The 16,506-nt window shown below is 44.1% G+C and overlaps 1 protein-coding gene across 7 annotated transcripts in view; it reads left to right on the top strand.

Annotated features, from left to right (window-relative positions):
- ltbp1 (latent transforming growth factor beta binding protein 1) overlaps window positions 1-16,506 on the top strand; it is a 285,919-nt gene that overhangs the window by 224,836 nt on the left and 44,577 nt on the right. For all 7 annotated transcript variants that reach the window (XM_033025818.1, XM_033025817.1, XM_033025819.1 and 4 more), the window contains 5 exons: window positions 8,244-8,411; window positions 9,911-9,997; window positions 11,688-11,816; window positions 13,403-13,543; window positions 14,558-14,698. In XM_033025818.1, the coding sequence (XP_032881709.1) occupies window positions 8,244-8,411; window positions 9,911-9,997; window positions 11,688-11,816; window positions 13,403-13,543; window positions 14,558-14,698 (666 nt within the window). The remainder of the gene's footprint in view (window positions 1-8,243; window positions 8,412-9,910; window positions 9,998-11,687; window positions 11,817-13,402; window positions 13,544-14,557; window positions 14,699-16,506) is intronic.

Here is a 16,506-nt window from a genome sequence, read left to right on the forward strand (position 1 = left end):
TTCTCCCTATCAAAGCGTGCGTAAAACGCATTGAGCTCATCAGGGAGTGATGTTTCGCCGACATTCGAGCTGCCTCCTGATTTCGCCTTGTAGGAGGTGATTGCATTCAGACCCCGCCACAGCTGCCGAACATCTGTCTCATCCTCCAGTTTGGAGCAGAAGTCCCTTTTGGCCTTTTTGATGGCCTTACCAAGGTCGTATCTGGACCTCTTGCAGACCACTGTATCATCAGACATGAATGCCCGGTGTCTGGTCTTCAGAAGAGTGAGTATCTCAAAGTTCATCCAAGGTTTCTGATTGGGAAACACTCGGAAGATTTTGGTGGGGATGCAGTCCTCCACACATTTCTTTAAGAAGTCTGTAACGACTGTGGCGTATTCGTTCAAGTCCGTTGCCGAGTCCTTGAACATTGCCCAGTCTACAGACTCCAAACAGTCCTGGAGTTGTTTCTCTGGACATGTTGGTGGAAGTTAGGGAGTGATTTCTTGAGGTTTGCCTTATTGAAGTCCCCAGCAATGGTGGTAAATGCCTCGGGGTAAGCCGTCTGGTGTTTGTTGACCATGGCGTGCAGCTCCTCCAGTGCCAGACGGATGTAGACCGCGGTCAGGATGGAGGTGAATTCCCTCGGAAGGTAGAGGGGATGGCACTTCACTGCCAGATGTTCGAGGTGTGGAGAGTAGGAGTTGGACAGGACTGCCACATCTGAGCACCACGCAGAGTTGACCATGAGGCAGACGCCCCCTCCTCTCCCTTTCCCAGATGCCAGTGTACGGTCCATGCGGTGGATGGAGAACCCTTCAGGCTGGACCGCTGAGTCTGGGGAGCTGGGGGTGAGCTATGTCTCTGCGAAACAGAACACAGAGCATTCCCTCAGCTCCCTTTGATAAAGCAGCCTTGCCCTTAAGTCCTCCACTTTATTTTCAAGGGACTGTACGGTGGCTAGTAGGATAGTAGGGAGAGGGGGTCAAACTCCCCTGCGCTTCAGTCTGACCTGAAGTCCTGCCCGTCGGCCACGTTTCCGGACACAATGGAGGCATCCCCTTTGTTTCCAGGTACTGTGTTTACTGTACCTGCTGTTTCTGCGAACTTGCGCTGGAACAGGGATTCCATCACAGACGGCAGCTTCAGCTCCGTAACGAATGGGGGTTCCCTCAAAGTCGGCAGCTCCAGCTCCAGCTCCGTTGTTCCTGGAGGATCCAGCCCGTCGGCTCTGGAGGTCATCTCGGGGTTTCCAGATACAGTACCTCAGTCGGGTCGGGAGTTTTACAGCCAGCGTGGGAAAATTTAAAGTCCGGGGTTCCCGCAGCTGTGGAAGATCACGAAATTGCGAGAGCCTTGAGGTGTTCAAGCAGCTTGTCCGAAACGGCTCCGTTTTCTGCCGTTTTCCAGAACCAGGTGAGTTGATTGAAGTTGTATTTAAGCCTTTTAGGTTCTGGTGCTCCGCAAAAGTCGCCGCTTGCAGGCGCCATCTTGCTAGATAGCCAGTAATCAGCCAATAGCCAGATAGTCATCGGGCTATTAAACACTACAACCTCCAAATAAGCCGTGAACTACATGGACTTGGAGGCATTGGCTTTGTCATTTTGCAATATTATTATTTGTTTGTTTTTTATGTGTATGTTCAATGGTTCAATGGTCCTTTATTGTCACGTACCATTTAAGGTACAGTGAAGGTACACAAAAAAGCTGGAGAAACTCAGCGGGTGCAGCAGCATCTATGGAGCGAAGGAAATAGGCAACGTTTCGGGCTGAAACCCGTCTGAAGAAGAGTTTCGGCCCGAAACGTTGCCTATTTCCTTCGCTCCATAGATGCTGCTGCACCCGCTGAGTTTCTCCAGCTTTTTTGTGTACCTTCGATTTTCCAGCATCTGCAGTTCCTTCTTAAACACTAAGGTACAGTGAAATTTGATTTACCATACAGTCATACCAGAAAAAAGCAACAAGACAAAAAAGTTAACATAAACATCCACCACAGCAGCATCCCCACATTCCTCACTGTGATGAAAGGCAATAAAGTCTTATCTTCATTCTCCTTATTCTCCCGCGGACAGGGCAGTCGAACCATCCTCAGTCGGGGCGATTGAAGCTCCCGTGTCAGGGCGATTGAAGATCCCGCGATCGGTGCAGTCGAAGCTCCTGCAGTTGGAGATCCCAAAGTCAGTCCCTAACCAAGGGAATGTGAGCGCCATGATGTTAAGTCCTCAAGCTCCCGCGGTTGGAGCTCCCAAAGTCAATCCCCAGCAAGAGGCCGCCAGCTCCTCGATGTTAGGCCGCAAAGAAGGCGGAGATACGATACGGAAAAAATTCGCATCTCCGTTGTAGAAAGAGGTTTTAAAATGTTTCCCCCAACCTCACGTAGGTCGCTGCGTTTTTTCCAGCCTGATAAAAAATGTCCACGAGTAAAAAAAAGGTCGGCATGGAAAAAGCGGATCCTTTTTACTCGTAGGTAGATCGTAGGTAGGTCGTAGTAGGTCGTGATGGTAGTCGTAGGTAGTCGTATATAGTCGTAGATAGTCGTAGGTCGGTAACTGGCCCGAGAAAAAAAATGCAAACATGACATCATTTTATCATGTGATCATTTTCCACTTGTAGCTAGTCGTAGTTGGTCTTAGGTGTGGAAGACTGAGGTCGAGGGGGGTCGTAGGAGGTCGTAGACATAGTCGTAGGAGGTCGTAGACATAGTCGTAGGAGGTCTTTTACTTCGGTGAGTCAACATGACCTTGACAATTTTTTCAACTCGTCTAGGGTCTTCTAAACTCGTGGATTAGGTCGTCCAAGTGGGACAGGCCGTTTTCACTTGATTTGTTGGATTTTACAATTTGCTATATGTTTCTCTGTTTTTTTCAATAGAAAGTATATTTGTCTGTCAAGACCTGGATGTTAAGACACTTAAACCTGCTGCCCATCCATCATAGAGAATCCTTTTACCAGCTGTTCATTTTCCTGTAGACTATAAGGATCTGTTCTTCATGTTGCAATTTATAGGCAGTCTGCATTTTTGTCTGTCCATTTAATGTTAAACTGAACTGAAAGGGGGCACAACATAGTGCTTCAGCTTTGCAGCTCCAATCAGAATATAAAAAATAAGAATCACAAGTAAACCAGATTCTCCCTTGAGTTTTCTCTTTCTTTCTACAAGGCTGATTATTTAGCTCAGTTTTTTTTTTTTTGCCTGGGGTTTTATGTCAATGATCTTTTATCTCAATATACTCGGTGATAATGCATCCGCAGGCTCCTTTGGGTGGAACAAATTGTAGTGTATTTCACCATCTGACTGCAGAAGTTTCTTCTGATCACAGTCTTAAAGACGTAGTCTCATATCCCTTCGTTTTTGGATCTCTAATCAGGGCGAACAGTTTTTCACCAGCTCCATTCCCAGACTTATCATGATTATGATTGGAATACCTTCCACTAACATAGAGAACTATAGCTCCAAAAGATCTCTGCAGCTCTAGAAGATCAACACCATCTAGAACAAAGCAGCCCTCATGAAGGACAACCTGTCCACCTCCCTGGTGCATTGCATCTGCAGTGTGTAGCATCTGTTTGTAGCAGTTTATTATTATCTCATGTACTAGAATACAGTGACAAAACTTTGTTTTGCATGCTATCCAAGCAAATCATATCATTTGTGAGTATAATCATACCGTACACAATACACAATACAATTTATTTGTCATTTGAACCTCATAGAGGCTCAAATGAAATGTTGTTTCTGCAGTCATACACACAAGAAAAAAAGACCCAAGACACAACACAATTTACACAGACGTCCATCACAGCGCATCTCCTCCTCGCTGTGATGGAAGGCAAAAAAACTTATCTCTCCCCTGCACTCCCCATTCCCCTCCCGATGTCAGAGTCAAAGCCCCCGGCGGGCGATGGCAATTGTCCCGCGGCCATTAACGCCGCGCCGGGTGATGCAAGGCCCTGTTCCGGGTCTTGTTGTTGGAGCTCCCGGCGGGCGCTAGGAAAGTCCTGCAGCCGTTGAAGCCGCGCCGGGCGGTGATGTAAGGCCCCACTCCAGGCACTCCTCGACCCCGCGACTCGGGCGGGTGAAGTCGCCATTGCGGAAGCCCCGAAAAGCGGTCTCCCAGCAGGGACCCGCGGGCTCCCGGTGTCACTGTCCACCGGACCTGCGGTAAGTACGTGAACACACCAAGTAATGCAAAGAGAAAAGGAAATGAGAGTCCAAAATATAGTTTGATAGCTACAAAGAAAGTGTAGATACAAAACATTGCAACAGCTACAAAGAGGTAGATTGGGAAATTATGATGTTTAAGAAGGAACTGCAGATGCTGGAAAATCGAAGGTAGACAAAAATGCTGGAGAAACTCAGCGGATGAGGAAGCATCTATGGAGCGAAGGAAATGGGCAACGTTTCGGGTCGAAACCCTTCTTCAGACTGACCTTGGGAAATTATGAATTCATCTTTGGCATATGAGATGTCTGTTTGAGAGTCTGATAACAGCAGGAAATAAATTGTTCTTGAAACGTTAAGCTAGAAAGATTGCAGAGAAGATTTATGAGGATGTTGCCGGGACTCGAGCGCCTGAGCTATAGGGTGCTTGGACAGCTAGGACTTTATTCCTTGGAGCACAGAAGGCTGAGGGGTGATCCTATAGCGGTGTATAAGATCACGAGGGGAATAGATAGGGTAAATGCACAGAATCATTGTTAATAAATCTTTAAAGAAACATCAAAATTCCAGAAGTGGCGGCGCTGCCCTGCAGCTGCGGCTCGCCTGCAGTCCGTTTGTCTTTTCTTTTTCTTGTTTTCTTTGTCCTGTTGTTTTAGTTTATTTCAGTTTATTTTAGTTGTGTATGGGTGGGGGGATGAGGGAAACTTGTTTTTAGTCTATTCCTTCGGGGGGGATGCAACCTTTTCTTGTCGTATTCCCCGTCTCCGTCTCCGTCTGCGTTGAGGCCTAATGGCGGAGCTGGCGGCCTCCAACTGGGACCGAACTCGAGGCTCCGGAGGCAGAGCCAGGACTTACTTACCATCGCGAGGCTGGCCGACTTCGGGGCTGTGGTGGTTTCGCGGCGTTGCGGCGGTGGCGAACCGACTTTGGAGCCTCGGAGGCTCGGTCACGGGCCCAGTGGATGACAACGTCGGGAGCTCACGGGTCCCAGGTTGGTGACCTGTTCTCCGGAGCTCCCGCAACAACAGCTTCGTCCGCTGGACTGGAGGGTGGCAGCTTCGACCGCCCCGGGCTGCGGAGTTTGAACCGGCCCGTTCGCGGAGCTTGGATTCGGCCGCGGGACTTACTTACCATCACCCGGCGGGGTCACAACATCGGAAGCCTGGATCGCATCATTTAGGAGGGAGCGATAGATCAGCCATGATTGAATGGCCGAGTAAACTTGATGGGCAGAATGGCCTAATTCTACTCCTATCACTTATGACCTATGATTAAATTAGATTCAGGAAAGTGCATGCATGGGTTGCTGCTACACCTTGTGCCAACCAAGCTATCCATCCATAGATGATTACATTACAGATTGTCCCTAAACTTTGAACTTTTAGACTTTAGAGATACAGCGTGGAAACTGGCCCTTCGATCCGCTGAGTCTGCGCCAACCAGCAGTCAACCCGTACACCAGTACTAGTTCTACACACAATTTTACCGAAGCCAATTACCTCACAAACCTGTACGTCTTTGGAGTCTGCGAGGAAACCGGAGCACCTGTAGTCAGGATTGAACCCAGATCTCTGGCGCTGTAAGACAGTAATTCTACTACTGCGCCACTGTGCCGCCCTCTCACCTTAAACCTATGACTCCTGGTTCTTGATTCCCCCACTCTTGGTAAAATACTTCACGCATTTACCCTATCCATTCCCTTCATGATTGTGTACACCTCTATATGATCACCCTTCATCCTTCTGCGCTCCATGGAATAAAGGCCTAGACTGCTCAACCTCTCCCTATAGTTCATGCCCTCGAGTCCTGGCAACATCCTTGTAAATCTTCTCTGCACCCTTTCCAGCTTAACAACATCTTTCCTATAACAGGGTGACCAAAACGGATCACAATGCTTCAAATGTCGTGCAACTGTAACATAACTTCCCAACTTCTGAGGAAGGCCAATGTGCCGACAGCCTTCTTGACAGACTTATTCAACTTCAGGGAAGGAAGCAGAGGGTGATGGTGGAAGGTTGTTTTTTAGACTGGTGCCTCAGGAATCAGTGCGGGGCCCATTGCTGTTTGTGGTTTCTAGCCATGATTTGAATGAGACTGTAGGACGCATGATTAGTAAGTTTGCAGATGACACTAAAGTGGGCAGTATCGTAGATGGCGAAAATGGCTATCAAAATTGACGGCAGGATATTGATCAATGGGGCAAGTGGGTTGAGTTAATGGAGTTCAATGCAGATAAGTGCGAGGTGTTACCTTTCCAAACCAGGGCAGGATCTTCATGTTGAATGACAGGACCCTGGGGAGCATTGTAGAGCAGGGGTATCTCAGAGTGTAGGTACATAGTTCCTTGAAAATGGCGTCACAGGTAGTTAAGGTGGTCATGAAGGCTTTCAGCACAATCACCTTCATTTGTCAGGGTTTTGAGTATAGAAGTTGGGATGTTATGTTACAGCTGTACAAGGCGCTGGTGAGGCCACAGTTGGAGTATTGTGTTCAGTTTTGATCACCATGCTCCAGGAAAGATGTTGTTAAGCTGGAAAGAGTGCAGAGAAGATTTACAAGGATGGTACCAGGACCTAAGGGCCTTAACTACAGGGGGAGGTTGGCCAGGCTAGGATTTTAATCATTTGAGCACAGGAAATAAGGGATGACCATTTCGAGGTGTATAAGATCATGAGGGGAACAGACAGGGTAAATACATAGTTTTTTTATTCAGAGTAGGGGAATCAAGAACCAGTTTAAGGTGAGAGCGGAAAGATTCAATCAAAATTCAATTTTTAAAATAGAAACTTGAGAGGGACCATTTTCATACAGAGGGTGGTGGGTATATGGAACGAGTTGCCAGAGGAGGGAGTTGAGACTTACCAACTGAGGTACTTAACAAAAAACAACATTTAAAAGCCATTTGGACAGGTACATGATTGAGAAAGCTTGAGAAAGATATGGGTCAAACGCATGCAAGCGGGACTAATGTATTATCTTGGTCGGCATGGGCAAGCTGGACTGAAGTGCCTGTTTCCATGCTGTATGATCAATGACTCTAAATGACTATTTCTTTCTTGATGATGGACTCCACCATCTTATCAACAACAGATGTTAAACTAACAGGCCTGTTTACTGTTTCTTATTACTCTTCTTGAACAAAGGAGTTACTGATGTAACTTTCCAACTTGTTGGTATCTGCCTGAAAATCTGTGTTTTGATAAAACCTGAGGTCAGGATCGAACCCAGGTCTCTGGCGCTGTGAGGCAGCAGCACTACCATCTGCGCCACTGTGCCTCCACTTGTCTGCCTTATGTCCCATTAGTTTTTCCGGTGACATGTCCCTTGCAATAGACATTATTGTAAGTTCTTCCATGCAATTTGAGATAAGTCCTTTTGTTATCTTTGGGATATTTGCAGTGCCCTGCACCATGAGCCCTGATGCAAGGGACTGGTTTACCTAATTTGTCATTTCCTCCTTACTGGTTAATAATTCCCCTCTGTCACCCTTCAGAGGTTCCATGCTTGCCCAAGCTAACCTCTATTTATATATCTGAAGAAGTTCTTACTGTCTATTTTGATATAACTTGTTCTAACTGTTGTACTTGTACATGGCTTGTTTGTATTCATGTGCCCAATCTGATCTGATTAGCGAGCATACAAATAAAAGCTTTTCATCATATCTTGAAAGACATGACAATAATAAACCAACCAACTAATCAGTTTTTTCTCATAATCAATTTTCTCTTTATTAGCTTACTTGTATCGGATCACTGATGCTGAGAAATTAAGAGTTTTCTCGTCTACAATAAGGCTTTGTCACTGCAAGTTATATTAAATTGTTCCTGCATCTCTTTTTTTAAGTACAGATGTTCATCTTTCTCAGTGCCTGCTACTGCTTAATAGTAAAATACAATGGTTTTACAGATGCTGGGCTTATTATTTTTCAGTTTCCTGCTTTCTTACTGCTTCAGATTCATGTAATAGATATATTCATAGATGTGCTTGACAGATTCGGGTCCAAGGGACTCTGCTGACATTGGTGCTGTTTGAGAGCTGTACACATTTGGAAACTTATTATTTTGCACCACTGTTTAATATAAATTGTATTTTCTTTTTCCAGGGCTTCCTCAGGAAGAAGAAAAGAAGGAATGTTACTACAATCTAAATGATGCACACTTCTGTGACAATGTTCTGACATCCAATGTCACGAAGCAGGAATGTTGCTGCACTCTGGGAGCAGGCTGGGGTGACAACTGTGAAGTGTTCCCATGCCCAATGTTTGGCAACCGTAAGTTTGTTTCAGCTGAATTGATTATTTGCAATGGTGCTGCACTTGTTTGATGGATAACGATCCTGAGAGTTTTTTAGTGTGGCAGTTCCTGGGAATGATCAAGGAAGTGGAGGGTAGAGAGTATGGGGGTCAGCGATGGACATACCGATTAGGATTGCCATAGTCACATTGCTGACATGCTTCAAGTATTTGTGCAGCATTGGAGGAATGGTTGATGCTTGCACCAGCCCATTTGCACAGCCTGCAATTTACTAATTCTCATATTCTCTATGTGCAATTGCCCAGTGTTGGCCAGTAAACAGGAGTGCCAAATCCTTTCCTGTAGAATTGTCAGGGATCGTTTAAACTGGGCCCTTCAATGGATTGGTTGCTGGAAGCGCACAAAAGAACATCAGGGGGTGTAGGATCAATATATTGGAATATTTACTTACATCCATACAAACCATGTATTTGCATAATTTACATATTGTCTGAGGAAACATTCCTGACAACATTTATTCATGCCTACTATATTCTGTTGTGCTGAAGCAAAGCAAGAATTTCATTGTCCTATCTGGGACACATGACAATAAACTCTCTTGAATCTTGAATCTTGACAACTTCTGTCCCGTCTAAACCTTTTTGCACTATGACAATCAATATTGGGAAAGTTAAAATCCCCTACTATGCCAACCTTGTTAGTCCTGCAGCTGCCTGCAATCTCCTGGCATATTTGCTTTTCTAATTCTCATTGACTATTTGGGGTGAGTAGTACACCCCCAACAAGGTGATCATCCCTTTCATGTTCATCCGCTCCACCCATGGAGCCTTATCGGACAAATTATCAGTAATGTCATCACTAACCACTGTTGTGACATCCTCCTTAATTAGTAAAGCAACAACCCCTCCTCTTTTATCCCACCCCTATCCCCCTATATAGCATCTGTATCCTGGAACATTAAGCTGCCAGTCCAGTCTCTCTCTTAACCAGCTAATGGCCCAACATCCCAGTCGTATATATTTATCCACACCCTGAGTTCATTTGCCTTACCTGTCAGGCCTCTTGCATTGAAATAAGTGTAATTCCAAGCATCAGTTCTTCCTCATTCCCTACCATGTTTGTGCCTATACTGTCCACTGAACCTGCTTACATCGCTATCCATACCGACTTCCAGCTTATCACCTGCCTTGGTCCTGCATAGGATCCCACCGCCCACGCCCTCACCTCCAATCAAGTTTAAGCCCACCCATGTGGCACCAGCGAACCTGCTTGCCAGGATATTGGTTCCCCTCCGGTTCAGATGCAACCCATCCCTCTTGCACAGGTCACCCTGCTCCAGAAGAGATCCCAGTGGCCCAAAAATCTGAATCCTTGCCCTCTGCACCAACTCCTCAGCCACACATTCATCTACACATTCATAATTTACTGTTGTATTTTATGATGCATATATTATATTTGTTTTCCCATAGGTTTACTCAACTTTTTGCATTTGCAAATTTTCTATTTTATTGTTTAGCGGATTTTTCTACCATGTGTCCTGAAGGGAAAGGCTTCATCCCAAATGGAAACTCGGCCTATGGAATCAGTGGACTTCATTACCGAGGTCAGAATTTCAATAAATTACTTTTAGACACTAATCCTTTAACATGGCAGGATTGCTGCGTTAAGACCGTGTCAACATCATGTTCAATTTGAAACGAGTCTGAATCTTAGTCTTACAAACGTTGTATAGGATTAGCCCCTGCTGTCACACTTTGAAAGGACTGAGTACATTCAAGACTGAGCGGAATCACTTTGCATCATCTACATTAACCATAACTAAAGGAGAAATTCAGTGGTAATCTTACACCCCAAGCTTGGAAACATATGCTAAAGAATTGGGGATGCAGTGCTGTTCAATAAGGCAGCCAAAATCATCAAAGACCCACACCATCCTGGCCACACACTCATTTCACCATTGCCATCGGGAAGAAAGTACAGGAGCCTGAAAACTGTAACGTCCAGGATCAGGAACAGCTTCTCCCCTACAGCCATCAGGCTATTAAACACAACGAATAAGCTATGAGCTCTGATGTGCAAAAGACTATATTATTACTGCACTATATTTGTTACTTATTGAACTTTTTTTCTCTTCCCCCTGTAATGTACTATGTTTACATATTCAGATATTCTGTTGTGCTGCAGCAAGTAAGAATTTCATTGTCCCATCCGGGACATATGATAATAAAACACTCTTGACTCTTGAACAACTGATGGATTGGTAGGAATGATTCTGCAGAATTCCCCCTCTGGTTCTGCGTTACTTTTGTTTATCTTCCTTGCCTCAGAGTCAACAGCGCTTGCAGCCCAGAGTCCGTTAATCTAGATCAAAATTGCATGCATGTGGCTGTGTGATGTGCCACACTTCAAAGTATGAAACACGTGTACACATTTAGGAGAGATCGGCAGCCCTGATGATCCCATCTCTTTGATTCCTTTGTGATCAGCAGAGGAGCTTCCTTCCCCTTTGCCCATGTGTTAATCTGGAATCAGATCAGATCAATCCTTTTCCTACTGATGCCTTTACTCCTGGAAATCTATTTTTGGTGGGGTGTTTTGCACCTTGATGTCACTATATTTTAGTTGATGCATATGGGGCAGATTCCAAAGAGGAAAGGGAATGAAGGGAGTTGGTACAGTGGGGTGCATTTAGTCCTTACCTGAGTCTATAAGCCCTGGATTTGAGAGTTCCTGGTACATTACGGTGTTGTTGGCAACTGAATGGAATGCTTTGCAAGGGACCAGTGTGAATTCAGTGAAGGAAAAGTCTCTATTAATTCAGTGAAGGAAAAGTCTCTATTAGTCGGACATCCATCAATCAGGAGTCTTTTACCATGTATGGGAGAATCAAAACCAGGGGACATAAGTTTAAGGTGTGTATTATAGGAACCTGAAGGACAACTTTTTCACATAGGTGGGTATATGGAGTGACCTGTCAGAGGAGGTAGTGGAGGCAGGTACTATAACAATATTTAAAAGGCATTCAGACAGGTACATGGATAGGTCGGCAAGGGCAAGTTGGATTGAAGGGCCTGTTATTGCACTATATGAATGATATGATCAAATAACATCCAACTTCTACATCCTTTAGATTTGTGTATGATGCGTAGAAATGGTTATGGCCTCAATATCAGTGCCAAGGGTGGTGACAACACACAGAGGACTGAGTGTTTTGGAAGATATTGCACTCTGGTTTGATTAGGATCAGATGTCAGTTTTGCAGTGTGTTTCTTACAATGATCTTCTGTTCACAGATGCCAATGAATGTGTCTTGTTTGGAGAAGAAATCTGTAAGAATGGGGCTTGCATGAACACAGAGCCTGGCTACGAGTGTTACTGCAGACAAGGCTTGTATTATGATCCAGTTAAACTCCACTGCCTTGGTAAGCTTGCTGCAGAATTTACAGTATCATTAAAAATCTGGGCGTAATTGTGGCATAGCTGATGTTTGGCATGCCGATGTACATAACTTAAGAAAGAGAAACAGTGAGAGAGAGAGACAGCAAGGGATGGTAAAAGCTGTATACAGCTATGATGAGCTACAATGTGTACTGATGTAAATGGTATGAGATTTAATAACTTGAAACTAGAATAGGGGTGGTTTGGTAAAACCTACTAGAAACCCAATGAAAATGGGGTTAAAATGACCTGGATTGTTTGTATGTTTGGCCTTTGAGGCACATTGCCCAAGAACTGGGATATTCATGAATTTGTGCAAATTGAGGTATTGATATCAATACTCTTCAACGAGTGACCCTCTATCAACTGGCGAACAACCCAGAAACATGTCTCTCCCAACCTCTGGGAGAGTTGGTGGGAATATGGGGAGAACAAAAAAATGGGAGTACTGTAAGTATTAATGATCAATGTGGTCTCAGTTGCCTTGAAGGATTTGTTTCCATGCTGTATGCCTCGATCAGCCTCTCATCCTTATGCTGCCGTCATCTTCGGCCTGACAAGGAATCCCTATGCCATTGTATCCCAACCACTTTCCCAGTTGTTTAATTCAGGAGGTCAGGTAGCAAGGCATAACTAGCAATCTACCTAATTTTCTTTAATAATCTAATTAGCCTATCTTCTTCTGTATTTAAAAATGATGCCAAGACATTCCAGGCATGTGTGAGGACAACCACTTGTAGAGTTTATATGTAGCCCCAATGTTCCAACCTCTCACTTAAATCCATTACAATAAGTCTACGCTCAGAATCGAACATGTGAAACTTAAAAAAGTTCCAACGTGAATTTTCTACAAAATAGCTTTCTAAAACAAAGACGCAACCAATAACACTACTTTGATCTACCAACAAAGCAAATATTCTTTAAATACCCATTCTTGGAGTCACTTCAAATCTTGGTTGCTGAATCAAGATCTTAGCATTCACTGCAAAGGCGGAGAGACTGAGGTTAAAAACCAAATTGGAAATTTAAAAAAAGCAGCTTGTAAGTGGAAAAAAAATGAATTAATGAGACACAAAATGCTGGAGTGACTCAGCGGGACATTAATCTATTAAGTCCTTCTTCAGACTGAGGGTCAGGAGAAAGGGAAACAAGAAATATACAGTAGACGACGTAGAGAGAGAGAGAGAGAACAAATGAATGAAAGATATGCAAAAACGTAACGATGATAAAAGAAACAGGCCATAGTTAGCTGTTTGCTAGTTGAGAACGAGAAGCTGATGCGACTTGAGTGGGGGAGGGATGGAGAGAGAGGGAATGCAGGGGTTACTTGAAGTTAGAGAAATCAATATGTTTACAAGCTGCACTGGAGGAGTTCCCTGCAGATGATGGCCTTACTGCACGCTAGTCTTTCTTGCATAAGTCAGAGACTTGAGAGGCACTGTCAGGCAGTTGCTGCAGTGCATGCAGAGTGTAATGTTTAAAGTGCCTTTGTTTTTCCATGTGACCGTCTGGGCTTTTGCAACATTTAGTCAAGTAGTTACTACTCTAATGGCTTTGGTTTCATTCCTAGATATTGACGAGTGTCAGGATGCAACCAACTGTGTCAATGGACAGTGTGTTAACACTGAGGGATCATACAACTGCTTCTGCACCCATCCACTGGTTGTGGACCCTTCAGGGAAACGTTGTACTCATCCTCTAGACTCCGATGGTATGTTCCTGTCTCGAGACCAAAGTCTGGTGTTGCCTCAGGTTTGGAAAAATATACAGTGGTCTAGAAATGTTGTGTTAACAAAAATTGGGGATTGACCTTGATTTTCCATTGGATTCGTTAAGCATTTAACAGTTCGTTGAGAAGCTTTTTGATGTACCATGCTGTATAATGCCTTCTTCCATCCTTTCCATTTATCCATATTGTCTTAGGCCACTTGTGTAGAAGCAGAACAGAGAATGTGGGCAATGGAGGCCTACTGTATTATAACTTTAATAGGCATTGCCTGAACCAAGTCCCATTCCTAACTGTTCTGCACTGTGAATCACCATGTAGAAATTACAGCTGTGTTTATACATAGTCCCAACATTTCAGGGCATCATAATATTTGGGACACATGGCTTCAGCGGTGTTTGTAATTGCTCAGGGCATACTGCTAAAGCAACAAAGGAATTTTTCAAGGCTAAAAAATGGTCAATTCTTGAGTGGCCAAGTCAATCATCCGATCTGAACCCAATTGAAGGGGACTAGCCCCCAAAACAAGCATAAGCTAAGGATGGCTGCAGTACAGGCCTGGCAGAGCATCACCAGAGAAGACACCCAGCAACTGGTGAAGTCCATGAATCGCAGACTTCAAGCAGTTATTGCATGCAAAGGATATGCAACAAAATACTAAATGTGACTACTTTCATTTATATGACATTGCTGTGTCCCAAACATTATGGTGCCCTGAAATGGGGAGACTGTGTATAAACACTGCAGTAATTTTTACACGGTGAAACCAAAATGTATAAAAATTGCCTTTATTAAAATCTGACAATGTGCACTTTAGCCACGTGTGTTTTTTTCTATTATAAATCTCAAATTGTGGAGTACAGAGGCAAATAAATAATTGATGGATCTTTGTTCCAAACATTATGGAGGGCACTGTATTTTTCAATTTAGCTGGGTTTTTTTACTGCTCACCAAACTCTGGGCAAGTTTCATTATATTAATACGTCCTGTTGTTTCTAGATATTGATGAATGCCTGGATCCATCAAACTGTATCGATGGCCAATGCATTAACACTGATGGCTCATACAACTGTTTCTGCATATATCCGTTAGCCCTGGACTCTTCAGGGAAACGCTGCATTCAGTCACCGCACACAGCGGGTATGTAACAACTCTGATTACTGCAATGATGATCTGCATAAAGTTTAGTTAGAGATACAATGTGGAAACAAGCCCTTCAGCCCACCGATTCCGCGCCGACCAACAAACCCCGCGCACTAACCGTGATCCTGCACACAATGGGGTAAATTTAAAATTTTACCAAGCCAACTTACCTACAAACCTGCACGTCTTTGGAGTGTGGGAGAAAACCGGGGCTCCCGGAGAAAACCCACACAGGTCACAGGGATAATGTACAAACTCCATATAGCCAGCGCCCATAGTCAGGATCGAAACCGGGTCTTTGGCGCTGTAAGGCAGCAACTCTACCGCTGCACCATTGTGCCGTCCTGTTAATGATGTGAGTTGGATCAATTTTTCCTTTCATTTAAACTTTTATTGGAAAATACTTATCCAAAATACAAGGGGACATAGTTCTTGGTAAGAACACATTTACAACCATAATTCTAGGTAAGACCATTCACAACCAAGCAATGCAGAAACCCCTCCATGCAAAAAGTTCATCAATTATAGAAGCAGAATTAGGCCATTCGACCCATCTACTCTGCCATTTAATCATGGCTAATCTATCTTTGATGAATCTTTGGAATCCTCTATCCCAGTGATTGATGAAGGATGGATCATTAAGTATTTGAAGTGGAGATAGATAAATACGTAGAAGTTTGGGGCATTTAGGACTATGGAAACGTAGCATAGAAGTGGAGTTGAGGTTTGGGGTAGATCAGCCATGATCATATTGAATGATGAGCAGCTAGGTGCTTTACTCCTGCTCCTATTTTCTTGTGCATACCCACAACTTGATATTTATATTTTATCTGGAATCCCCCTGGAAAATACTTTGAAGTATTTTACAGTTAAATATGCAATTTGGTGATGTTTGAGGTGAGAGAACATTGTGTTTCTGCAGAGGTTGCATGTAGTGGGGTCTGAATAAGCACTACTCTCGTGAGGGACAGTGAGGCGAATGATAGGGTTTGGAAGGCGGCATTAACAATAACGTAAAACTAAATGGGAAATATTAAAGGTTATGTTTATACCGTGACCTTTCCCTGTCTCGGGTGTCAAGGTGGGTTTCCCCAGGGAATTCCATTCCCCCCCCCCCCAACTTCCCAAAACTTGCTTAAAGGTTACTTGGCTGCTGTAAGTAGCTACAAAATATCAAAAGGGGATGTGCGTGACCAGAGAATTAACTGCAGGGAAATAAGGAGTGGAGAAAATGAGATCGTCAGAATTGCTGGATAGACACAAAGTGCCGGAGTAACTCAGCGGGTCAGGCAGCATCTCTGGAGAACGTGGATAGACACAAAGTGCCGGAGTAACTCAGCGGGCCAGGCAGCATCTCTGAAGAAAAAGGATGGGAGATGTTTTGGGTCGGGACCCTTCTGCAGACTTAAAGTAGAGGGGAGGGAGCTGGCTCTTCTTTGGAGTTGCATTAACCTTATGGGCCGAATAGCCTTGTGTGTTTTAATATTTAATCATAGTACTGAGGGAAAGTAGATAACAGATCATATAAATACAGTCTTCCCCTGCCCACATCCTACTGTTCCAATCATTGTGATGATTCACAGTGATTCAATGATCAAGACATCTTCTGTGATTGTAATTAAAAAGAAAAACTTGTATTTATCTGGTGCCTGTCCGTACCTCTGGTGCATTAGAAAGGGTTTTCAAGCCGCCACAGTTTTGTTGATGTACTGTGACACTTTAGTGTATGTATTTGTCAGTCATCATGGAAGGCAAGATAATGTACCATAAATAGAGAAGCTAAGGATTTATCAACAGTGTCTTAT

This window comes from Amblyraja radiata, chromosome 8 (genome assembly GCF_010909765.2).
Source record: "Amblyraja radiata isolate CabotCenter1 chromosome 8, sAmbRad1.1.pri, whole genome shotgun sequence".
Taxonomy (NCBI): Eukaryota; Metazoa; Chordata; class Chondrichthyes; order Rajiformes; family Rajidae; genus Amblyraja; species Amblyraja radiata.